Below are 26,899 nucleotides of genomic sequence, written 5' to 3'. Positions count from 1 at the left end.
GGTGGCTGAGGCACAAGAGATGCTTGGGCTACCATCACCTCATGTGTGAGTGCTCAGTTCTCCTGCAATGGAGGGGAACACTGTTTTACAACCCCCACCCCGATCCCTCTCATCCTGAAAGTACTCGAGCGCATCATGATATTCTGCACAAACTGGATTCTAAAAGCACCAGCCTGGCCAAGACAAGTCTGGTATGCTACCCCTCTACGTCTCTCCTATGGTTGTTGCCATAAGTTCCCAACCCTCCCACACCTATTCCCGGTGGAGGATGAATAGCTCCTTCACCCAGATGTGACCTCCCTCCCCCTGATAGCCTGGAGGATCAAACCCCAGACTGTTTTTGATGCGACCTCTGGGACATACTCTGAGCAGCCCACAAGCTCTCTACCTCAAAAGCCTATGCATACAAAATCTCATGATTCGTGGCCTTTCTTGAATTCTGGGGTGCATCGCTGACCACGGCATCGGTCCCAGATGTACTTGACTTCCTCCTCACCTTCTCTTCAATCAAGGTCTACCTAGCTGCAATTTCCTGGTCTTTCCAGCAGAGAGGCAACTTACCTCTCTTCACACCTGGTCAAGACCTTTCTCTGATGGTGCAATAATCTTCACCCTTTTATCCATCCCCTGATGCTGGGATGGAGTCTTGAACTTATCTTCTCCCAGATTTACGGTCCTCCTTTTGAGCAACCCACCATGACTGACCTTCGATTGCTCTCATGGAAAATAGCTTTCCTCATAGCCATCACGTTAGCCCGTCGCCCTTCCAACTGGTGGCTCTGAGGGTTGACGAGCCCTACCTCATCTTCTACTGGAACCAAGCTGTTCTCCATACTTTCTCCCAAAGGTGGTGGCCACCTTCCACACTAGGCAGGAGATCATCCTCCTGGTCTTTTGCCGGTCCCCTACATCCTCCCTGGAGAAAAAAAAAACTGTCCCTCCTGGATGTCAGAGGGCCACTGCTCTTCTACAGAGTCAGAACTTAGTCTATAAGTAAGACCTCTCGACTGTTCATAGCCTATGTGCAAGACAAGCTAAGCCTGCATATCATGTCTCATTGGCTCTCTCACTGGATCTCCTCTGCCATCAAACTTTGTTACCAACTGGCCTGTCAACCTCTTCCATTCACTATTTGGCCTCTCTCAATGAGAGACATGGCAGCCTTGGCATCTTTCCTCTGAGGCATCCCTCTGGACTCGCATCTGCAGGGCAGCAATTTGGGCCAATCCTTTAACTTTTGTGTCCCATTACATATTGGACTTGAGGTCACATGCGGACACTGCCTTTCTCTATCCTGGCCTAGCCACCAGACCTCCCCATGCCCCACACAGGGCTTAGTGCCCCCTCTCAATTGTACCAATATTAGACAACAAGTTTTTCTCTGTATTTTAACAGATGCTTTATTGAGAGTTTTCACAATGTTTATACCAAGAACACTGTAAAGTTTCTCTCTTGTTCTGCGCCATCCCATATGGTGCCTGTTGTTGCGCTAGATTATCAGACTTGTTTGTATTGAACGATATTCCTTCCCAACTACAAGAACGTGTCCAGAGAAGGGCAACCAAAATGATCAGAGGTCTGGAAGACAAGCTTATGAGGAATGGCTTAGGGAGCTGGGCAAGTTGGAGAAGAAAAAAAGGACGTGATAGTCATGTTTAAATATTTGAGAAGATGTCACATTGAGATGGGGGAAAGCTTTTTTTCCCTGCTGCTCTGGAGGCTAGGCATGGAGCAATGGATTCCAATTGAAGGAAAAGAGATTCCACTTAAACATTAGGAAAATCATCTTGACAGTAGGAACTTTTGGATAGTGGAGTATGCTGCCTCAAAGTGTAGTGGAATCGCCTTCTTTGGAACTTTTAAAACTAAGGCTGGATGGCTTTCTGTTGTGAGTGTTCTGATTTTGTTTTCCTGTATGTCAGATGGTCGGACTTCGATGGCCCATGTTTTTTTCCCACCAATATGATTCTATATTTACCTTTTATCTTTCAGCCTAAAAAATTAAATAAAAAACATGAAGCTTTGCTGCTTCAAGAATAATATCAGTAATTTTTTTGTTCCGAGGAGATTTGAAAACTTTTTTTGATGCTTCTCAAGAAATGTTCTACGCATGTTGCCTGGCAAACTGCTTTTGAAATCAAAGGGAACTTCAAAGGGAACTTGTGGTATGGGTCTCAACTGTTCAAAGCAAAACAGTAAAACATTCATTTGGGTAATATTAAGTATGTTAAGCTACTCTAATACACAGCTTCTTAAATTATGGATCAGGACCTTAAATGAGGTCACAAAGTCTGTATGTTGATATTGCCATTTCTGCTTTCTCTTCTCTCTCTTGTGTCCTTCTCTTTCTGCTTTCCCCCTTTCTCTCACACGCGGGGTCGCTTAAAAAATTCTTGGGTACAAAGTGAGTCAAAAAAGTTCTAATAAGCACTTTCAATCGCTATCAAAAAGACAGTAATAAACATTTTCTTCTTTTTATTTCAGGTTAATGGTAAAAACTATCCTCAGGCCAGACTGCTTTTGGGACAAATGGGAGCACTGCATCCAGCTAGTCGACTAGCTGCTTATCTCACAGGCAGGTTGCGCCCAGCGATGCTTGATCTCTCAACAATCAGTACAGTCGTATCCAAAGTGGCCTCCAGTACAAAAGTGTCTGCTCCTGAGTCAAAGACAGCTGAGGTGCCCACATCAGAAACTTCAAAAATAATCCTTTTAGATAACACTGGATTGAATTCTACAGTAACATCACCAAACGCTCATGCCTCAACGCAGAGACAAATAGGTATGTTGCAATCTTGTGTGTGTATCTTCAAGTTGCCTGCCAACCTTTAGTGATCTCATGGATTTTGTTGAGTTTTCGCAGGCAAGAAATACTCAAGAGGTGTCAGGGGCTATACTTCATCCAGTGATGCTATTAAGTCTGTGTCAAAAGTGTTGAATGGAAAAATCCCAACCAATGCCTTGACTGAAGAGTTAACGTCACTTCCTCACAGGCTTTTCCTCCATGCATAGGCCCATCTTTTGAATAGTTCAGCTCTTGAGCAGTATATGCTAGACCCCTTTTCTGTATGGTCAGTGGCACCATGCAAGACACTGTTTTCTCTGGCAGTATTTCTTACATGGAATCCCCTAACCAAGTAGCTTGGATCAGTATATTTATTTCTGTTCTATGGATGCTGTTTCTGTAAGTTTTAAACATCAGTGTTGATTAAGTTACTGATTGGTTTCTTCCTTTTTTCCTGTATGTTATTTCGAATTATTGATTTAAAAAATCCTTTAAATTTGATTTTGGTTGAAATCTGTTAGTTATGGGTAGCTCCAAAAATAGAGGAAATGTGGAATGCTTTAAAAAATATAAACCAAAGTACATCCTGCCTTCTAGTGTAAGATATTTTTGTGAAGTTTGAGGAGAAAGTCATATTCAGGAAGGCATTGTGAACATTCCTTATTTTGAAATTCCCCCGTTTTAGCTATCCGGCCGTTACTGGACTGTGTCACCTCTCAATTGGTTATGAATGCTGTTGGAGTTCTACAGCAGAAAATTCCAGGAACTGTAATACCCCAACCTTTGACAGGACCACAGAAATTTAGTATCAAGTCTACATCACTTTCTCTTGAAACAACTACAGTTGCTGCTGCTAATGCCGCAACTGTTGCTATGGCACCACTTCCTTTAACTACTACTAGCCCAACACAATGTAACAAAGCTATATATTCTCCTAGCATTTATATAGCAAATGCTACCGAGAAACCAGAAAATAGCACTGCATCAGCTATAACATCTGCAGTTACTGTTAGAGTAATAACATCATGTGGATAGCTGCACCAGTTGCAACCACTGCTTTTGCCAAGTCTACAATATTCACATCACCTCCACTGTCAACATCATCTTTATCTAGTTTCATCGACAACTGGATCCATAGCCACAGTCTCTACGCCAACTTCACCAAGTGGCTCTGTTGGTTCTACGTCCTCAGGAATTCACAGAAGTCCATTATCAAATGAAAAATCAGGTATGATGTCTACTAATGGCCAGTTTGTACCTGTTCCATGCATTTCTGGTATTACTGTGAGGGGAGGCAGTGCTTAACATAAACAGACTATTATGAGGAATTCCTAGGATCCCTGGTGTTTGAGTTCCTAGGCTGTCTTAAAACTGTTAATTTGATTATTCTATGTCCATGGGCTTGCAATCTAGAATAGCAATAAGAAAAAGAAGATGGCTGTGAGAGGTGGTATTAAGGCCAGAGATAAGACATTTCACATGCATTTAGAGGTTCTTGGCCTTTTAAAATAACCAAATTGGGCAAACCACTCCATTAGATAGAATGAGTTTGCCGCCAGTACATTGTGACGGGCAACTAAGTGTATATCTCTTCCCCTTTTCTCTGCCATCCAGATGTTTCAGATGCCACAGCCAGATTTTCAAAGAAAAGCATTGGCAGGCTCTGGCGAGCTCAGTTTTTGTAACAATGGAAAAAAATAGCATGCAGCGCTTCAATACCATCTAGATATAGTGACAGCTATTAATGTGGATTCATGTTGGGAAACCTTTAGAGAAGTTGTTAAAGGTGTCAAAATATATTTGTGTTTAGGGTCCAGCACCATGAGTAGTTCCTATAATGTGAAGTAACATCTAGAACAAAGAAAGCTGTGAAGAAGGATCTACCAGACAAAGTCATTTCAGCCTGGCTAACTCCAAGGAAACCAGCACTTGCTTGTTTTATTTGATGACATTGCTCTACTCAGAGTTGATCCATCCTTGATCTCAAGCTCAGGGCAGGACAGGGGATAGGTGGCAGAATTGAGTGATAAGGGATGTGTTGGCATGTGTTATCCTCCTTAGACAGCAGAAGTTAGACCACTGCTGGTAGAAATTGAAACTAATCCTTTGACCTTGCTGAAGTTCCCAGTCTATCAGAGTGGAGTAAGGTCACACTTCCAGCAACATCAGGGAGAGTGCTAACCATTGGAATGGAGGAGAAAAACAGTCCTATGGCTATATAGAGGAAGGTGAAGGTCATTGAGTCCTCCAGTTCATTTGTTGCCTTGGCTGTAAGCAATTGAAAAAATCAGACTCTTGAGGCTATTGTGTAATAATTTTGTTTTATTCTGGATCTAAATGGGATACAGAATGATGAATAGACAGACATTCACAGTATTCAACCACTCCAAAGTTAAACTCATAGGCAGAGGCAGCCACTGCGAGATCTCTATTTATCGTTACCACTTTTTCAAGCAAAGGCAGAAATTAGAGGGGGAAAGAGTGCTATACAAGTAGCTAAGGTAGCTACAGTGAATCTTGTATATGTCTGTTCAGAGGCAAATTCCATTAGGTTTAGTGCTTGCTTCAAAGAAAATGGAGATAGGATTCCAGCCTAAGTGACTTAGATAATACACTAACCTTAAGTGGAGAGATGATCCAAAAATATAAATAAATACATTCAAATATTTCCACAAGCTATAAGTTCTTTAAAGATGTGATTTAGTTAATTTATGACAAAATAATATTACCACACCTCTTAGGTTGGTTTTGTGATTTTACTTATACAATTTATGGAGCTCAACCAGTATTTAGTGTAATTGTGCCCCTCTAAAATGGTGGCCATTGTCCTAGTTCCTTACCACGCAAAGACAGCTTCCACTTGCACAACATGACTTCTTCGTAGTCTCTGTGAATCACACAGTTGGGTATTCTGTGTAGGCACAGAGCACTGTACAAAACCTTCTAGAATTATTAGGTATAACTACAAAGTCTAAATAGCCTCTTTCCCTTGGATTCAGAGCTTTCTGAAGGGTATAAGAATCTGCATCCTGCCGCATCCTCCTGAAATGCAGTTGCACGGAGCTCTCAGGAGAGCTCTGCGCAGCTGCATGTGACTAGGAGGGTCCTCTTAGCAGGAGGTCGTAGTGGGCTGTCACGTCCTGCTGAGAAGAGGGTGTGACACACGGCTGCCTCCAGGAGCTGGGGCCGGAGACTGGTTTGCCCATGCCTCTTTTAGAAGGTTCTGAACAGTGATCTGCGCCTGTGCAGAATACCCAGTTGTGTGAATTCACAAATGACCACTTGAAGAAACAGTTACAAGTAAGCAACTTTTCCTTCCTTGTGCCATGAGCATCCTAATTTTGCTCCACATAGTTATGAATTCATCTATTACAAATAATGACAGCATGTAAAGAGCTTATGGGAGGAATTGAATCACACACTATATTGACAGAAGCCATTTTATCTCAAAGTCTTGTTATTTGGTAAAATAATTTTGTTATTGTTACAAAATTTATTTCATTTAAAGCATTTATCAGACCAAAAAGTCCCCAGGCTGTCTTAAAACTGTTAATTTGATTATTCTATGTCCATGGGCTTGCAATCTAGAATAGCAATAAGAAAAAGAGGATGGCTGTGAGAGGTGGTATTAAGACCAGGAAATTATGGCCTCAGAGGCCAGAGCAATGGCAGTTTCATAGCGTTTCATCAGCTCCTGGAACAAAAGCATGCTGGTATTCTGTGCCTCGTGACTGCTCTTTATCTTAAGAGGCTAGAGTAATGACATTTTGTATGTATGGAGGGTATATAAAATGGCAAGGAGCCCCCAGTGGCGCAGTGGGTTAAAGCCCTGTGCCGGCAGGATTGAAGACCAACAGGTCGCAGGTTCGAATCCTGGGAGAGGCGGATGAGCTCCCTCTATCAGCTCCAGCTCCTCATGCGGGGACATGAGAGAAGCCTCTCACAAGGATGATAAAAACATCAAATCATCCGGGCGTCTCCTGGGCAACGTCCTTGCAGGCGGCCAATTCTCTCACACCAGAAGCGACTTGCAGTTTCTCAAGTTGCTCCTGACACGACTAATAATAATAATATAAAATGGCATCTAATTCTTGCTGCTACATAAAAATTGGGTAGGCAGTGTGTTTGTTCTTAATACCACAGGCAATTTGAGCCCTCCAAGTTTCTCTCCTGGAGGAGAGAAACGTATGGGACCACGGCTACTTCTGATTCCAGTAAACCCAGGTTCTTCTACTTTGCGACCTCAAAATATGCAGCTTGGTCAAGGGAAGAAAATGATTTTGCAGCCTATAAGGAATCCTGGAGGCACTAATCTCTACCGACATCCCAACGGCCAGATTATCCAGCTTGTTCCCTTGCATCAGCTTCAAACTACAGGATCCCAGCCCAATTTATCACCTGTAATGTTCCGTAACTCAGGTACATAAATATTTAATTCCACACCTCTCTATCAGTCTTGAGTCTCAGAAGGCATTTTTTGGTCCAAAACCAGATTGAAAGGGGTTCTAAGTAAAGATAAGTAATATTATGTGGTGGAAAAAGTGTGTTCCAAATTATTGTAAAGAAAAGATATGAACAACATATTCAGAGATAGCATAATTCTCATCATTCTATTATAACCTACTTAGGCCCCTTCTGCTTTGCCTATGGTTTCTTTGCCTATTACCTTTGTCTTTAAGGTATTAATATCTATCTATCTATCTATCTATCTATCTAGATAGATAGATAGATAGATAGATAGAAATACCTTAAAGACAAAGGTGTATTTTAATTTTTAATATTTTAATATTTTGATAAATGTTTTTTAATGTTTATGTATTGTATGTGAATGTGTGTCCCGGCATTGAATATTTGCCCTGTATATGTGTGACACTTCACTTATTTTCTAGCTTTTGTACAAATTTATTTCAAGAGAGACAAGTGCTATTTTTGAGAAGTGAAAGCAAAATTGTATTTTATATCTACTTCTGTAAGGAGTGTTTCTTTTTATTTACTCTAAAACTTGAGGGTTTTTTTCCTGCTCTGGAGTTGATAAGAGTTGGTAAAATATGTATAATATGCAGTTGCTTAATTGAACAAAATGTGGGATTATGTGCAAGAAATGGTAACAATATTTCACTTCCTTACAGGATCTGTTGTGGGAATCAGGTTGCCCACACCCACTAAGCCACCTGAAACATCTGTGTGCCCATCCTCTTCTGATTCAGTTGTGACTCCAACTACCACAACTGCTCCAGTTTTGTCTGCGATTCCCACTTTTTCTGAACTCAAAACTACAGAGACCACTTCTCTTTTGCCTGGAACCTTAACCAACACACCCACTTCACCATTACCCAGTACAACTTCCACTGAAGATCCTTCATCATGTCTGTCCCCTGCTGTTGTTTCCACACCTCCTACCATTGAAGCTGCTTCACTTTTATCCATGCCCAGTACTTCTGATACATTCTCATTGTCTATATCCTCTCCACCTACAGTTGTTGCTTCTACAGCTGAAGGCCTTTCAGTTGTGTCTTCACCCCCAAGCAGTAGTGCACCTGTACCACCTCCCATTGTATCTACATCTTCTCCAACTGAGGCCCTTTCTGCTCTGTCTAAGCCGCCTACAACTGAGAGCTTTACAGCATTATCTGCATCTAGTACTACTGCTTCTCCTTTAATTCTGCCCACCACTGATGCGCCCACCACTGATGCGCACTCTGTCTTGCCCGAGTCTACCACCACTGAGGGATCTTCAGTTTCACCTGTGTTCCCTACTTCTCAGGACCCATCTACTTTGCCTGAGTCTGCTGCAACTGAGGAAATGGGTGTGCCTCCTGTGGCTGATGTTCCTGTGGTGTTAGCTGTGTCATCTTCTGCCACACCTGTTCTCTGTAACACTGAGGCCCTTTCTAGTTTATCAGCATCTACCAAAAACTGTACATTAAAGGCTACTACTTCTGTACCTGTATGTTCTGTTTCAGCTACCCAAACAGCACCTGCCATTTCATCAGTATTTGTTCCTGGAACTCTGACTTTGAGAATTTCTCCTTCGGGAATAAAAAGTATTCCTATTCAGATGAGTCCAGATTCTAAAATAAAATGTAGCTGTAGTGGGCAACCAAGCACTGCAGATAATCTGTCTCTTCAATCTGACAGTTTTGCCTTACTTCAGTTTCCAGGGAAGAAACAAGTTGTCCACACTGAGATTAAGAATGATACATTCAGTACTGTTAAACTAGATGAAAATGTAACATGTTCACAAGTTAAAGGAACTGTGGAGTCAAAAGAAAATAAGCGGGTAGCCAGTCAACCAGATTCTTGTTCTAAATATGTTAAATGTGACCAGAATGGTGCTATCGTACAAAGAGCCAACACATATGCAGAAATCAATCTACAGTTATCAAAGGATGCTGCTGTATCATCAGATCCTACCTATGTGTGTGAGAACAAAATGTATGAGGAAAAAGAAGTGACCATTAAAAGCAAGCATGTTAAATATCCCGAAGATACTGAAGACAAAGTTTCACATAGTTTTGAGACTGGGCCCGAGTGTGGCAGTCAGACTGCCATGAATTCTACAAAGAAGATTAAAACTTTTATGTGTGGAACTCAAGGTCTGGTACAACTACAGAGAAACATGAAGGAAAAGGATAATTATGTAATAGTGGAGAAGAAAAGAGAAGAACAGAGAGAGAGGCCTAGGGTCAATATTGTTAAAGGTCATGATAATACATCAGCAAACAAAAACTTGGATAACCATCAGAAATTTTTATCTAAAAGAAATACTGGTTCTCAAGAGAGTGATAACACTACTGGGCATAATCAAGAAGAAAGCCAAACAACTAAACTTATTCAAATAAGCAACATATCTAGGCAGTTGGTTGCTTTGGAAAACAAAACTAATATGGATGCCAATAAGAATGCTAAATACCTTCGACAGAATACTCTAGAAACCAGCTACCACCGAAAGGTTTCTTCACCCATTATTGATATTACCACAGATGATTCAGAAAAAGATGAAAAAACAGATGATTCAGCAGATGAGATGGCTGATGAAGTATCTGGTTATCAGAGTGAAGATGTGAATGTTGAAACAATGGTAACTACCTAGATTATTAAATTAAGAAACTATCCATAGCATAAAATGGTTTGATTAAAATGACATGAAATTACTCAGGTTTTTTTTAAAAAGCAAGAGTGCATTATATTATCGTAAATTATAGTGTCAAGAAAGTTATACTCCCTTTCTCAGTTGCTAGTCATCATAGATTTTAGAATGTGATGTTAAGTGTTTGAAAATGTTACATAGTATAATTATGGTCCGTAGAAAATGCAATGGCTCCCAAAAATAGGACTGGGCTTGTAGTATTGTAGTAATTTTTCAACAGCATATCCACTGCCAAAGTTTGGAATATTTCTCCTTCTGAGATTCATAGGAGATGCCCTTCTCTCAGCCATGCCAACTTCACAGGTATGGCTGATTGGAGCATGAGGAGAGGGCCTTTTCAGAGGTTTCCCTACACTTTGAACCACCCTCCCTAGGGATCCCTCCTTGCTGTCCTTCTATCAGCATACTAGAATTGAAGGCCGTATTGCAGTGTTTCTCAACCTGGGGGTCGGGACCCCTGGAGGGGTCGCCAGGAGGTGCCAGAGGGGTCACCAAAGACTATCAGAAAACACAGCATTTTCTGTTGTTCATGGAGGTTCTGTATGGGAGGTTTGGCCCAATTCTATCATTGGTGGGGTTCAAAATGCTTTTTGATTGTAGGTGAACTATTAATCCCAGCAACTACAACTCCCAAATGTCAAGGCCTATTTTCCCCACACTCCACCAGTGTTCACATTTAGCATGCTGAGTATTCGTGCCAAGTTTGGTCTAGTTCCATCATTGTTTGAGTCCATAGTGCTCTCTGTAGGTGAACTACAACTCCCAAACTCAAGGTCAATGCCCACCAAACCCTTCCAGTGTTTTCTGTTGGTTGTGGGCATTCTGTGTGCCAAGTTTGGTTCAATTCCATCGTTGTTGGAGTTCAGAATACTCTTTGATTGTAGGTGAACCTTAAATCCCAACAACTACAACTCCCAAATTATGTTTCATAACAGGAGCAAAATTACAGTTATGATGTAGCAAAATAATGTTATGGTTGGGGGTCACCACAACATGAGGAACTGTATTAAGGGGTCGCAGCATTAGGAAGGTTGAGAAACACTGCCATATTGTTTTATGTGTTCTTGAAGGCTTTCATGGCCAGATTCACTGGGTTGTTGTGAGTTTTTCAGGCTGCATGGCCATGTTCTGTAGCATTTTCTCCTGTCATGTCACCTGCATCTGTGACTGGCAATGTCTTCAGAAAAAGATGCCACCCACAGGTGCAGGCAAAATGTCAGGAGAGAATTCTACTGAAACATGATCGTACAGCCTGAAAAACTCACAGCAATACATATTGTTTTAAATTACATGGCTTATTATTTTTTAAAGATATATTCAGAATGTTGTAATATAGCTAATATTTTAATACAGTTTAAATGTTTTTCATTGATGTTTTTCATTGAAATCTTTTAAATGTGTAGGTTAGATTGAGCCCCTGTATTGGGAAAAATGTGGGATATCAATAAAGTGTGGTGGAGGCTCCTTCTTTGGAGTCTTTTAAGCAGAGGCTGGATGGCCATCTGTCAGGAGTGCTTTGAATGTGATGTTTCTGCTTCTTGGCAGGAGGTTGGACTGGATGACCCACAATGTCTCTTCCAACTCTATGATTCCATTATTCTGAGTTAATAATTAGTTCATTACCATCAATAGTACCTGAAATTGAACAATTCACTTGGGGAAACAGTTGCATTTACAGACAATGACCCATTCATTTTGTGATAACTCTTTCGTTTGTCTTTTCATTCTCACCAATATGTTGATTCACACCATTTGTTGGGCTGTGGTCACTGAAGTATTCTGTGGCAGATTTGCAGTAATTCTAAATTAATTTTGATCAGAATTTTCTCTTTATGAATATATCGGCATGATCCTAATAATTACTACAGTTTGAGTATCTCTTGCCTGAAATAGTTGGGACCAAAAGTTTTCCTTGTTTCAGAGTTTTTCAGATTTTGAAATATTTGCATGCACATAATGAGATGTCTTGCAGATAGAATCTAGATCTAAACATGAAAGTCATTTATGTTACATATATAACATACATGCATAGCCTGAAGGCAAATTTATACACAATCTTTTCAATAATTTTGTGCATGAAACAAAATACTTGAATAATTATCAGAAAGCAAAGATGTTCCTATCTGGGGCAGTCTTGGAACCCTATACATACATTAGGGAGAATTTTCAGTTGTTGTTTCTGGGGAGGGATTTACTTTTGATTTGATTTTTTAAAATTAGCATTTTAAATTAATATGACCTGTACAGGAGTGTCAATATTTTATTGCTCTGTTACAGGATGAAAGTGAATCCAGTGGAGTTGAGGAGAATGTGGACATTGAGACTGTAGAAGAACTTAAAGAGAAATTTAATATAGCTCGCCTGAAATCTATAGCTGCGCATGTTGCACAGTCCAAGCAATTGTAAGCTTATGTTGTTGTGGTGGTGATGTTGTGGTGACAAAATGGAGGGATGGGGGCATTTTTCGCATCCCCAGAACTAGAAGGGCTGGAAAATCTCCAAAGCTAGTTTTAAATGGTCTGAAATCAAAATGGGAGGAAAGTTCTACGGAAACTGTTAACACTGGATTTAGTCCATCATCTTTTTTTCTGGAATCATTCAAAGCAATCAATAGACTCCAGGTTTGGCCTAATGTATACTTAATAATCTTGGTCTAGTTCCTATTATATCAGTCAGAAAGGAGTATATCTTCTACACCATTCCCTTTCCATGTGTACCTCATGTAAAAACTTTCTAGTTTGTTTGTTTTTTTAAAATTACACTTTCTCCTTTTCACATCTCCACTTGGAGGTGTCTTTCTGCAGGCAGATTGCCCATGTTGTTTTGGACTTGATATTTAAGCGTGTTGGCTCAGTAATTTATCTATAACAAATTTGGGTTATTAGGTTAAATTGCTTTTAGCTTGGTTAAAAATCAGATGAATTTTCTTTTGAGCATAATCACTTTTTAAATATAAATCGTTCTAAAATTAAATTAAATTAAAAGAAATGATGGGAAATATTACTCACTTTGAAAAGAAAACACAAGATTTACAATAGAAATCAGAGTTTGTGGAAGTGGTTTAGTGTTTACTTCATGATTGTCATCTTTGGGATGAATTCTACTGTATTTTACTGATTTATTTCCCAAAAATCTACATTTTTAGAAATGTCACAAAGTCTATTTTGTATATTTAATACTCTCTGAGTCCTTAAATAGAAATCCTCATACCAAAATAAGTTCATTTTTATTCTCTAGGCACCTTGTTCGTGACTCTTCTGCTCAAACGACTGCCTCAGCTGCTAAGGTAATACGTTGTTACTCATAAGTTATCTTCACAATGTATATTATCAATTCAGAGTTGTATTATTTATACTTATATTCTCAATAATGGCTGAACAAAACATGATGACTGCTTTTACTAAATATAAATCTTGTTCTGTGTTTTTGCTCTCTCTTCCGCATGTTTGTTTCTTAATGAGTGATAAGCAGTACTGTGGACCATGAATGGTGAAAGTAAGAAAACAAAATGAGTTCTTTGGCATCTATATTACTAACAGTCAGTTTGCAATATGTGCTACAAGTAACACAGGCAGCAGGAGGTAGTGAAATATTAGGATAGAAACATAAGAGGAAGAGCCATAAGACTAGATGACTTTGTTCAGGGCATTGCTCATATGTGATGTTTAGATCCTTATCCTTTCTATGAAATGTAAGCTGTTCCCCGAGTTCCTGCAGGGTGTCATCATTTTACATGTACCATTTCCAATATCAGATAGCTCTTCAACCATTATTGCTTCATAGGACTGTCCAGTTGGAAAACAGAGCTATGTCTAGATACATAGTTAATAATAATACAGATTATTATTTTGGATGCGTAATTCATTTTTAAGTGTTCACAGTTACTTTCTCTTTATTTGCAGCTGTCTGAGTCCTCAAACAAAAAGCCAAAGAATACAGAAAAGGTCTTTTCTTCCTACCGCCAAACACACACAGCAAATGAACGACGCCGTCGGAAGGAAATGAGGGGGCTCTTTGAAAATTTGAAGGAAACTTTGGGATTACAGTCTTTCCCCAAAGTGTCCAAATGCTTCCTCCTCAAACAAGTCAGTATTTCAGAGTTTATTTATGTTTGAAAGATTGTTGTTGGACAGAGTTATGTATAGAGTAGTGGATTACAAATTTTAAATGCTTATAAATAATATGTTAAGGAAAGCAGTCACCTGGTTAAAGAAATTAAGTTCAGTTGTATTAGTTTTAGTCCATCAGTTGAGCTATTTGTATTTTAAACCTACAGAAGTTGTATTTTTAAATAAAAAATGGTCACTCTGAAGAAAACACTTTTCTTCATTTTATTTCATGCATATTCATGTCACAGCAAAAAACAAAAATCTAGAGGAAGGGTGGGAATGCCTTTTTAAGATGACCGCTAGCAATAAATACGTGTTATAATTATTTGTGAACAAAAAGGACAAAGACAATATTGGAGAAGAAATAAACACACAGAAGGCCTGTGTTTTTCTTTCAAGTGAGAGAAAGCAAAAAATAATTTTAAAAAGAAGTAGGAAAAATTGAGGGAAGAGATGGTAGTAGATTTAAGGCATCTGTCCAGAGTACTAGGAAATTTACTTTCAATAATTCAGTGAAGTCCCATAAGTGAGAGTTCACATGAGGTCATTACATATTTTCATGAGACCAATTTTTATTTATCGTGTCATCCGCAACCAGAACATTGTGTTACATTTCTAACAGAAGAACATAAACAAACAGATAAAAAAAACAAAACACAAATTTTGCAAACTTGGTAGCTGATTAAATGTCCTTTGACCAGTATCTGGCCTCTTGGAGTGCCTCTGGTGTTGCCGCAAGAAGGTCCTACATCGTGCATGTGGCAGGGCTCAGGGTGCATTGCAGCAGGTGGTCAGTGGTTTGCTCTTCTCCACACTCGCATGCCGTGGATTCCACCCTGTAGTCCCATTTCTTAAGATTGGCTCTGCATCTTGTGGTGCCAGAGCGCAGTCTGTTCAGCGCCTTCCAAGTCGCCCAGTCTTCTGTGTGCCCAGGGGGGAGTCTCTCATCTGGTATCACCCACGGATTGAGGTGCTGGGTTTGAGCCTGCCACTTTTGAACTCTCGCTTGCTGAGGTGTTCCAGCGAGTGTCTCTAGATCTAAGAAAACTATTTCTTGATTTGAGTCGTTGACGTGCTGTCTGATACCCAAACAAGGGATGAGCTGGAGATGTCTCTGCCTTGGTCCTTTCACTATTGGCTGCTACTTCCCGGCGGATGTCAGGTGGTGCAATACCGGCTAGGCAGTGTAATTTCTCCAGTGGTGTAGGGCACAGACACCCCGTGATAATGCGGCATGTCTCATTAAGAACCACATCCACTATTTTAGTGTGGTGAGATGTGTTTCACACTGGGCATGCGTACTCAACAGCAGAGTAGTATAGCTCAAGGGCAGATGTCTTCACTGTGTCTGGTTGTGATCCCCAGGTTGTGCCAGTCAGCTTTCGTATGATATTGTTTCTAGCACCCACTTTTTGTTTGATGTTCAGGCAGTGCTTCTTGTAGGTCAGAGAACGGTCCAGAGTGACTCCCAGGTATTTGGGTGCGCTGCAATGCTCCAATGGGATTCCTTCCCAGGTAATCCTCAAAGCTCGGGATGCTTGTCTGTTCTTAAGGTGAAAGGCACATGTCTGTGTTTTCGATGGATTAGGGATCAGTTGGTTTTCCCTGTAGTAGGCAGTTAGAGCACCTAGAGCTTCGGAGAGCTTCTGTTCAACCATCTCAAAGCTCCCTGCTTGAGCGGTAATGGCACGATCATCAACATAGATGAAACTCTCAGTCGCTTCTGGCAGTGGCTGGTCATTTGTGTAGATGTTGAACATGGATGGAGCAAGCACGCTCCCCTGAGGCAGGCCGTTCTTCTGTTTCCGCCATGAGACCAATGAAAAGGGATGACTCTAATGTTACCAAATAAATAAAATACACAGAACTGATTATTAATACAGTTTTGGCTTCTAGGTACCAGTTGACACAATGTATATATGAAACCACTTGGAGAGTCTTCCAAAAGTGGTGTGAATCAAATCCAGTGTTACTGTATAAATGCAGATAAGTAGTATCTTATCCTTTTTACAGAGTGGATAAATGGTTACAATTTAACACACTGAGTAGAAACCGTAGCAACATTGTCTTCTGTATTGTCAATAAGCGAGGCCTGCCACAGCAAATCCTCCTGTTAAACATATTTGAAGAGAAGCAACTTTACGGGCACTACCAACAATCCACAGCTTACCTTAATGGGATTTGATTTTAGTACTGAACTCTTTTACAAGGTCTGTTGCCACAGGACACCTCACTAAGATTATTTACTTTTAAGGTGTCATCTAGTGGTCTTTTCTTAGCAAGGTGAGAATCAAAAATGTCATTGTTGTCAGTGAATCTGAACCTGTGCAATTTTCATGAAGATACCTTGTTCTTGACTATTGATCTATCATTTATTTCACAATCTGTATTAGGTGTCAAGATTAAGTTTAACATTGGAACAACTAACATTTTGTCCAAAACTTATTCAATCATTTGAAAAAGATGTCATTCATTGGATATCAGAAGATCTGTGAAAATCTGTATTGACAGAATAAGAAAGACCATTTAGGCACACAGAGACATTGTTTATTTGCTGTCATCTAAAGATATTTGGACACATTCAACTAGATCAATGGAATATAATAACAGGTCTTGATTTTTTTCAGGCCTTTGATGAAATCCAGGGACTAACAGATCAGGCAGATAAACTAAAAGGTCAGAAAAACCTATTGATGCGCAAGCAAGAGACCTTGATTCGTAAAGTTTCGACACTTTCAGGTGAGATGACATCTAAAAGAAAGGATGGCTAAAACCTAAATGCTAAGGGTTGAATACAGATAGTTTCAAGTGGTCAGCAATATGGGAGCTCTGATCTAAGTACAAGGGTTAGATTTCAAATATATGAAATGTTATTAGATGTGAAATTAGACCACAAAAATATAATGAACATTTGTATATAGTAAGTGCTGCCATTTTTGTAATATACAATATTGTATTTTCTGGATTAGAAGGGATATCTGTACAATTTTGGCCTATCTGAGAGCTTTTATCATTCATGTTTTTGAATACTATATAAAGGGAAACATTCCTATTTTTCCTCACTAGGCAAGACCCAGGAAGTAGTCTTGAAGAAGCTAGAATACATTTATGCCAAACAAAAAGCGGTAGAACAAAAAACGAAGCAAAATAAGCAAGAAAAGCCTACAGCAACTTGCGAAACTACTGAAACTGCTAAACCTTCTGTGGAAGACAGTTCTTCTTCTCCAGATAAAGACATGAAACCGGTGATTGTTTCAACCAGGCGTACAAAACCACTGATTCTTTCCAGGAAAGGAAGTTATGTCACAGGTGGGCTAAAGTAAAAAGGGGTGTTAGAAACATTGTATTTCCATGGTTTTTTTTGTTTTGTTACAGAAGATACAATTAAAGATGTAAAGCAATTTATTAATCAGAAAGGCAATACCATTGGAGAATATTATCATCATTTAGCCTGTGATAATCTGTATAATAATATTTGTGATCCCTTAATCTTCTTCTTTGGATTTTATTTAATATTGCCACAATTTTTTATTGTGTTCAGAATAATTTCAATAATTAGCTATTATTAAAAAATATGAGGAGTTACTTCCTTGCATTCCAGGAGTCTGGTTAGTGAAGTAAATACTGATTGAGTTATATCTGTGCACGTGCGTGACTTTTTCCTGTAGATAAATATCTCTGTACTCCTTTGTTTTGGCTTCTTTGCAGGAGATGCATCTTCTCATGTGACTTTAACAAATGCAAGTCTAGTAATGACTGCAAATGGCCAGGTTCTTGCCTTAAAGAGTCCCTTAGTGTCCGGACAGTTTGCTTCCTTCCCCCTGCAAACTGAACTCAAGTCAGAAATTGATAGCACTAATGGGACAACACAGCCAGGTAAATTCAATTTTTTTAATTAAGTAGTCAAATAATCCCACTTAGTGCCATATGTTTTCTTGCAATTCTGTTTTTTAATCATTGCATTTAAAGTATATCTAAAATAGCAAAAATGTAACACTGTCTGTAAAAGAGTAGACAGTTGGTTTTAAAATGGAAAAAAAAACTGTATAAGCATATTGATTGTACCTGTTAAGCCAAAATGTATGATGTTATGTCACTGGACTCAACAGTTGTATTCGTTTCATTATATATTAAAGCTTACCATAGAACTGCCCTAAATAATTTTAGATTCCTTCACCGTGTATTTAAACATTCATCAGTTATTCCCCCTTCTATAAGGTGTTGCTTCTGTGATGATTCAGTTGCCAAGCTCAGCAGTACCAGTGCAAGTAAAAGGCATCTTCCCTGCTGCTACACTTCCTATTGCACTATCTTCTGTGGCTGGTAACAATGCCACTGCAGTTGCCCAGAAAACTCCAGAGCTTACATCAGGTACATTTTACATTTATGCAGGATTTTTTAAAGATTGGGTTGGATTTGATTTGACATGCTTTATGTGGGAGGAAAATAGCACAGTTCACTCTGCATGTTTTGTTTTGTTTTGTTTTCTTTGCTATGAGATGAGGTGGTTTATAACTTTTGCATCTGTCAAGGTTTCGCTAAACCACATCTCTGTGATATCGCCCCAAAGCTTTGGATTCACTTTTGGGAAGTGGCTTGCCTGAATACATTGGGATCATTCCTTCATAGTACTTCCATATTAATTTGAGGAAGCCTTCATTTTTTATTCTTTACCAGTGTCAATGGCACTGAAGGTATCAGCTTGGCAACAGTTAAAATAATGCCTTAAGGACTGCTTGTTTTCTTTGCTAAGTTTCACTGTGAAATGGTGGTCTTTAAGGTATAGTATGTAGCTTTCAAGGGGCTGAGAAGTAGAGCACTCACATTACTATTTCTAATTACTGTATTTTCCGGCGTACTGGAGAACTTTTTAAGCCTGTTTTTCCAAAGCGCCGGGTCCAGATGGTTTCACGGCCTGTTTCTACAAGACGCTGAAAGAAGAACTTCTCCCGTACCTCCAAAAGGTGCTAAATCTGGCCTTGAGCTCAGGCCAGATCCCAGACTCCTGGAAGGAAGCAGAAATTGTCCTAATTAGGAAAGGAAACTCTGAGCAAGCTGACATACATAACTATAGACCAATATCCCTACTTAATGCGGATTATAAAATCTTTGCAACCATCCTTGCCAAAAGACTAAAAGGCCTACTTGTCACGTGGATAGGAGAGGAACAGGCGGGATTCCTCCCTGGTAGAAGCACTAAAGACAACTTAAGAACAATAATCAACACCATAGAGTACTATGATTATAACATCCAGAAGAAGTTAGCATTGCTATCATTGGATGCCGAAAAAGCTTTCGACCACCTAAGCTGGAAATTTATGAAACATCTGCTAGGAGAAATAGACATCGGATTCGCCTTCAGGAATGCCATCGAGGCTATATACTCAAAACAAGAGGGAAGACTGTTAATAAACTCCCAACTCTCGGAAGCTATAAAGATATCCAAAGGTACCAGACAGGGGTGTCCTTTGTCCCCGCTCCTCTTCATTATGGCCTTGGAAACCCTTCTAAAATCAATCAAAGAAGACAAAAATATTAAAGGCCTGAGGATCGATAACCAAGACTATAAGATCAGAGCTTACGCAGATGATGTCATCTGCATAATAGACGACCCGGTCAACAACATCCAGGGCTGGATGGACACGCTAGAAAGATACGGCAAGGTATCGGGATTCAAAATTAATAAAAACAAAACAACCCTATTAACAAAAAATATGTCAGCTGACATGAAGGAAGAACTGAAAAGGAAATCGAGTCTGACTGTCGCCAAAAAGATAAAATATCTCGGGATCTGGATCACGGCCAAAAACGCTCAGCTGTTTCAAAACAATTACGAACCGGCTTGGAAAAAGGTGAAAGAAGATCTGACCAAATGGAAACCGTTAAAACTCTCCCTGCTAGGAAGAATAGGTCTGATCAAGATGAACATCCTGCCCAGACTACTCTACCTATATCAGAATCTACCGATAATTCGCAACAACAAAATCTTTGAGCAATGGAACAGAGACATAACTAAATTCATTTGGAATGGGAAGAAGCCTAGGCTGAAGCAACGTATTATGATAGATAGGAAAGAAAGAGGGGGCTTTGGGCTTCCTAGTCTGAGAGTCTACTTCGAGGCATGTGCCCTCTCCTGGGTAAAAGATTGGATTACTCTCAGAAGAGCAAACATCTTAACTTTAGAAGGTTTCAATCTCAGAGTGGGGTGGCACGCGTACCTATGGTACGATAGGGCAAAAATAGAGAGCAATTTTAGAAACCATTTCATAAGATCAGCTCTATTAAAAGTTTTGATAAAATACAAAAAATACTTTTACAATAAAACTCCCCTATGGCTGTCGCCCCTTGAGGCAAATCAAAGGCGCCTACTCGGCTGGCAACAATGGCCGACGTACGGAGACCTGTTAATCAAAAGCAAGAGTGACAACGCGTGGATTCTGAAACAAGAAGAAGATCTGGTGCATTCCTTAAAAAAACTGACATGGTTGCAGTATCATCAACTCCGAGAACTATATAAGGCGGATCTGAAACTCGGGTTTGAAGAAAAGGGAGCTCCGTGGGAAGCAATCTGGAAAACGGAAAGAAGAACCATCTCCAAGCTATACAACCAATTGCTGACCTGGGAAACAGAGACTGAGGAAATAAAAAACTGTATGACCTTATGGGCCAAAAATATCGGACGCCCAATAAAGATAACGGAATGGCAGATAATGTGGAACAAGAAGCTGAAGTATACGTACGCCACCGCATTAAAAGAAAATTGGCTAAAAACCTTCCATCGTTGGTACTTAACACCTTGTAAATTAAGCCAAATGTACTCAAGATACCAGAATTCCTGTTGGAAATGTAAGACCCTCCTGGGAACGTACTTCCATATGTGGTGGTCGTGCCCGAGGGTACAGAAATTCTGGAGAAAATTCCAGAACGAGGCCCAAAAGATATTTAAAAGGAAAATCCCCATAAAACCAGAATACTTTGTTCTGGGACTAACAGATGACGGCTTCAAACTCAACAGCGAAGAGGATATAATCTGGACATATATCACCACTGCCGCGAGAATAGTCCTGGCAAGGCACTGGAAGACAGATCACATACCTAGTACAGAAGAATGGATGGATAAAATCTTAGAAATAAGAGATATGGACAAGCTGACATACCTGTTGAGATCGAGCTCCGGCAGACCAGTCAGACAAACAGACTGGTCTAAATTCGATGATTACGATAGGCAGAGAAACGCCGGAATAGATAAGGAGCCAAATTAAGAGGAGACACAACAGACATCAACTAATGAAGGTTGCGGTGCGAAGCTGTCCATGCGACCTTAATTGGACCGCGACAGAGGAATATAGAATACTCCGTGTGGATTCTAAACGGAAGCTCTTTTAACCCTACCCCCCACCCCAAGATCTAAGTAGCATAGAGCCCCGAACATGACTTAGGCGCCATATGGCGCATTGCGGACACCCAGGATTTGGTCTTTCCTAACACCGTCGGTGTGGAAAGACACAATACCCTGAGGGTCCCGACAGAACGCTGTAATGGGCAACATTTTACACATTGTAACCCTCCTTCACAGCCCCTCTCCCCCCCCCCAACACCTTGCAGACCCCCCCTCCTCCCATATCCCCCATCCCTTCCCTCCTTCTTCCTTTTCCTTTCCCTCCCCCACTTTCCGCCCCTTAGATTGTATTTTTAAATTTTTTTAACATGCTGTATCATATCAAAATTAATAAAGATTATTTAAAAAAAAAAAGGACTGCTTGTTTTCTTTGCTAAGTTTCACTGTGAAATGGTGGTCTTTAAGGTATAGTATGTAGCTTTCAAGGGGCTGAGAAGTAGAGCACTCACATTACTATTTCTAATTACTGTATTTTCCGGCGTACTGGAGAACTTTTTAAGCCTGGAAAATCTTATGAAAAGTCGGGCTCGTCTAGTACGCCGGGTATAAATTAAAATAATAATAATAAAAGAAAAAATCTCCCTTAATGGTGCAGAGGGAGGGAGGGCATGGGGGGGGGGGGGGGGGAATGGCAGGCCACATTGCCATGGAGACCAGCTGGGGGTGATGGCCCGCTGGGTTTTCCCTGCGGCCCCCGCAGCTCTCCCCACTCTCATTTCATCCGGAGGTGCTTCCTTGCACCTCTGGATGACGACTCCCAGCAACCCTGTATGGCAGCATGCCGTGGATGTGCTCGCTGAGGCATTCGGGGAGCAGTAGGAATCAGGGAACTACGGCTCCAAGAATTCCTCAGCGAACATATCTAAGGCACGCCACCACCCAGGGCTGCTGGAAGTCGTCATCCGGAGGCACTTCCTTGGGCCTAGGCAAGCCCAGTGACCTTCGGAGGAGGTGAGTGGCAAGGGCGGAGGGGGTCCTTGAAAGGAGAGCAGCATATGCTGTGGTGGCATAGTGTTGGGTAGTCTTAAACGGCAAATATATCCCTAACTCTGTATTTTATCTTTAAAAGTTGAGGGTTGTCTTATACCCCCAATCGCCTTGTATGCCGGAAAAGACGGTAATATGAGTAACGGCTAATTATCTTCTGTTATCTCTTGCTATAAATCTGCGCCAGTGATAATAATTGGAAAAAGCAGACTCTTGTCACCATTAATCTAATAGGTCTTATTTTTTCGGGTTTCCAGAAAATGAAGATTCTTTCATGATGCCCCGGATAGTAAATGTGACATCCCTTGCTACCAAAGAAGATGCAAGTTTAAACCCGGATATAAATAAGAATTCCCGTGTTACACTGCAGGCTGATTCTCGGGAATCAGAACCTTCCTTTCAAGTAGTATCACAGGTAACAACCAAATTTCTCTCTGAAGAAAAACGCCAAGCTTCTTCTGGAAAAGGGCAAAATGCCACTCGAACAGCACAAGATTTTCGTGGGAGAAAAGGTAGTTTTCCTCAAATAGTCAGTGTGTCTAGTTTAAAGGGATCCTCGGCATCTTATACAACAGAAGTCAACGTTGAAGAGTTTTCTGGCATTAAGAAAAGAGTAAAACTGACAGGGAAGGGAAATGATTGTCAGATGTCAAATAATTCCACATTCCAAAAACTTCCGGTACCCAGGAATTCTGGATTAGAAACAGAACTGCAGAAAGTAGCTTCTGCAATACATGAATCAGCCCTGGATGCAAATGACTTGATAGATGTAGAGAGTGACGATACAGATGAAACTCTCACTTCGCTTCTCAATGAAATTGCATTTCTCAATCAGCAGTTGAATGACGATGTCTCTGACATGGCTGACCTTCCAAATTCCTTAAGTTCTGGCTTTTCTCTAAAAGATATGGAAAGTCATCAGGAATTAGCAACTGGAGGTGCTTCTTCTTTTCAATTTGGTGCAGTGGATAGGCACTTTAAAGACCCTTCTGGCGTCCGAGAGAGTTCTGGTTCCATAACTCCTCTCTTGCTTCACTTGAGTGATGATGATCTACCTGAAGGTAACAGGAACTCAGGAGGGGCTTCAGTTCAGTCTGACACTTTGATCATGTTAGGATCTGAAGTAAAGAACTCACATCCTGACCTAAGAACAGAAAATAGAGATGGAAGTAGGAAAAATGTGGGATCCCTGACAAGGACGAGAAGTGTGTCGCCTCCCATTCTGCAGATGAAAACTAACCTAGATGCGTCCACCTCAGACATGGCATGGAGACCCATGCCCAAATTGGCACCACTTGGCTTAAAAACTGTTACCTTTTCATTAGATTCTGAAGGACACAACACCAAGACGATGCCTTTGTTGGCACCTGTTTCTGCGAAAGAGATGAAAACCACAGAACCAATGAGTGGTCCAAATCTGGATCCTAAAGCAGTGCTCATGTTAACCTCTGCAGCTAAAAAATCAAAATAGTATTTTGATTTTGTTAATTTGTTTTGTATTTATTAGGACCTTTCGCAATTAGTCTAGATTATTGAGCATGTGGTGTACTCCAGCATCCATCTTTACATGTGCATATATTATAACGTGTCCATGTGATTTAGAAGGCTGGGTGAATATTTGACTTCGGCCTAGAATATCAAAAGAAATGAGGAAGACACTAGCCAGAAAATTACAAGGATGCCCACTTTGGCTGTAAATTCGTAGCACTCTTACAAAAAACATTTTAACATGGTTTAGAAGAGCGAATTGCCTTTTAGCATGCCAGAGACAATTCTAGTGATAAAACAATTGCTTAGCTCATATCCAAGAGAGATTTTTGAAAGATAGGAAAGTTGTCTTCGCTCTCCTTCTTTTTGTCTGACACAGTCACATGAAGTATGTTATAAAATTAATTTTAAACATGTTTTTAGCATTTCAGAAAATATTCAGGAATGTAAATTATTTGTATGCATAATTCTTTCCATATTATGAATTCAGAAGCTCAAAATAAGGCAGTTGATGAGATATATTTTGCTCTTGTATAATGTGCGTTAATTAAATAGTTGGAAGGTAATCTTTTCACTTATGAGCTGATAAATGTGAAGGGAATTTCAAACTATAAAACACTTTATATTTTTGTACAGAATTTTCTTGTAAATATGTAAAGTAATGAAACTTTCCATCAATGGAAAAAGGTGTGTGTGTGTGTGTGTGTGAATGATGTTACAAAAAAGAATGCTTGTGAAACATCCTAGTGATCTGGTCAATCACTGTTACATGATGTCTGAAAATTGCTGCACTTCATTTTATTATAGTAAGATTTTTTCTAGGTTGTATGAAGAATGTAGACCTCCATTCTTGTTTAGCATAAAATATTAAGCTTCTCACCCCTTGTTCTGACTCAGTCATATTAGAAATGCCTATTTCCTGTGCCTAGGACTGAGAGAGGTACTGAACTTTTAAATACGGAAACTGCCCTTCAGTTCCATAGTGTTCATGAAAGCCCCACTCATTCCAACTGTGTGTAAGGGCCTTTCCACACAGCCCTATATCCCAGAATATCAAGGCAGAAAATCCCACAACATCTGCTTTGAACTGGGTTATCCGAGTCCACACTCAGATAATGTGGGATTTGCTGCCTTGATATTCTGGGATATAGGGCTTTGTGGAAGGGCCCTAAGTTGTCTATATTTAAATGAAATTACATGTGATAAGTACAGAGATTATACACTGTATTGCATTAATTCAAAGTATATATGGCACTAACAGGATTTTTAGCCCATACAGTTTTTACATAAAGTTACAAGAAGTATTTGGAGTCCCTCTGGTAGCATTATATTCGTCTCCCCAAAATCATTGTGTTTGTAGTTCTGCCCTCCACCTTTAAAATCTTTGACTTCATAATTCTATAAAGTACTGAAAAGAATGTACAACAAAATACAAAATCCACAAAGCATTCGTACCTATTTTGGGCCAACTTCAAGGCATAAAATAAATTATGCAAACTTATTGGCTTCATCATAATAAAAATCATACAGGGGAAAAAAGTTGATAGTGTTAAGAGCCGCAGTGATTAAAAAAAACAAACATGTTTTACTCTGCCACTAGAGACATTTTCTTGTGCATTTAAATTTCATGTATTGAGTTTCCACTGCTTCACAATATCTATTCAGTGCCTTAGGATTTGGAAAGGAAACTATTTTTAAAAAATCAAAACTAAATTCTGGTACAAGTGTCACATTGAATTGCTTTAGTATATTAAAAATGATGCTGTGTATTTCTCCACAAGATAATTTAGGCAGCTATTTCCCCTTCTTTATTACAGTTAAACTGTCAGTACGCTACAAGCTTTAAAAAAAAGTTTCTGTATATTGTTTCTTCACTGCCTTGTGGTTATAATTTGCTTCAACTCATCTGCAAAATTGAAAATAATTACCAGGAGTCTAGCAAAGAGATTCACTATTAAAGACAACTTTTAACAAGTCATTATGTGTTCTGAAAGGTTGTGTGCTTTGTAACATAACAATGCACAGTGAATAATTGGGAGGAAATGTTCTTTATAATTTTGTTTATAATGCTTTTCATCTTACTGAATCCTTTTCTTCTTACTACCTTTTCCCATATAGTCAAACTTTTCGTTCATCACTTGAATACTCAGTTTTAATGTTTTTAGAAATGCAAAAAAACTTCAAGCTATATTGTTTCAAAGGTAATATTGAAAATTAAGTATATGCTGTTACAAATAACAGTGCAAGACAATGGATTTTTAGTGGAAGACTTTGTAATAAAATGATCAATCAACACCCCTGTAGTGGGCATACTTTCATTTGACCAAGACTGGATATTTGATTTTTTAAATACATCTTTAAATAAACTGAAATGTTTTTAAGAATATAGCAAAATGTCAGATCCTGTTTTTACTCTATATTCTGCCTTTTCTGTATCTTCTGAAAAACTGGTATTTTTGTATAAATTAATCTATGTGAGGCTGAGTCTGTAAAATTAAAATGGTCTTCAAATCACTGCTGGTCTTAAAATATTATTTCTAGAATAGAACCCATGTAAAATCATCTAATTTTAATGGGCGTAAGTTGACTTCTGCTCATTACCATTCTAAAGTAAGGGTTATAAAGTCATAGAATCATAGAATCATGATTCATGATTCATAGAATCATCTAGACCAACCCCCTGCCATGCAGGAAAAGCACAATCAAAATACTCCTGACAAATGGCTATCCAGGCTCTGTTTAAAAGCTTCCAAAGAAAGAGCTTTCACCACACTCCCAAGGCAGAGAGTTCCACTGTGGAACAGCTCATATGGTCAGGAAGTTCTCCCTAATGTTCAGATGGAATGTCCTGTCCTCTAATTTGAACCCATTGCTCCGAGTCCTGGTTTCAAGGGCAGCAGAAAACAAACCTGCTCCCTCTTCCTTATGGCATCCTTTCACATATTTATACATGGCTATTATGTCTCCTCTCAACCTTCTCT

General features: G+C 39.7%; 1 protein-coding gene across 2 annotated transcripts in view; it reads left to right on the top strand.

Annotated features, from left to right (window-relative positions):
• Positions 1 to 26,432, top strand: part of MGA (MAX dimerization protein MGA) — a 53,502-nt gene extending 27,070 nt beyond the window's left edge. For both annotated transcript variants that reach the window (XM_060760787.2, XM_060760793.2), the window contains exons 15-26: positions 2,485 to 2,782; positions 3,900 to 4,013; positions 6,929 to 7,204; positions 7,915 to 9,866; positions 12,213 to 12,337; positions 13,173 to 13,221; positions 13,838 to 14,020; positions 16,672 to 16,783; positions 17,111 to 17,353; positions 17,753 to 17,920; positions 18,263 to 18,415; positions 22,688 to 26,432. In XM_060760787.2, the coding sequence (XP_060616770.2) occupies positions 2,485 to 2,782; positions 3,900 to 4,013; positions 6,929 to 7,204; positions 7,915 to 9,866; positions 12,213 to 12,337; positions 13,173 to 13,221; positions 13,838 to 14,020; positions 16,672 to 16,783; positions 17,111 to 17,353; positions 17,753 to 17,920; positions 18,263 to 18,415; positions 22,688 to 23,901 (4,887 nt within the window). In that variant the 3' untranslated portion in view covers positions 23,902 to 26,432. The remainder of the gene's footprint in view (positions 1 to 2,484; positions 2,783 to 3,899; positions 4,014 to 6,928; positions 7,205 to 7,914; positions 9,867 to 12,212; positions 12,338 to 13,172; positions 13,222 to 13,837; positions 14,021 to 16,671; positions 16,784 to 17,110; positions 17,354 to 17,752; positions 17,921 to 18,262; positions 18,416 to 22,687) is intronic.
• Positions 26,433 to 26,899: the final 467 nt, after the last annotated feature.

This window comes from Anolis sagrei, chromosome 1 (genome assembly GCF_037176765.1).
Source record: "Anolis sagrei isolate rAnoSag1 chromosome 1, rAnoSag1.mat, whole genome shotgun sequence".
Lineage (NCBI taxonomy): Eukaryota > Metazoa > Chordata > Lepidosauria > Squamata > Dactyloidae > Anolis > Anolis sagrei.
This window is presented reverse-complemented; position numbering and strand designations above follow the sequence as displayed.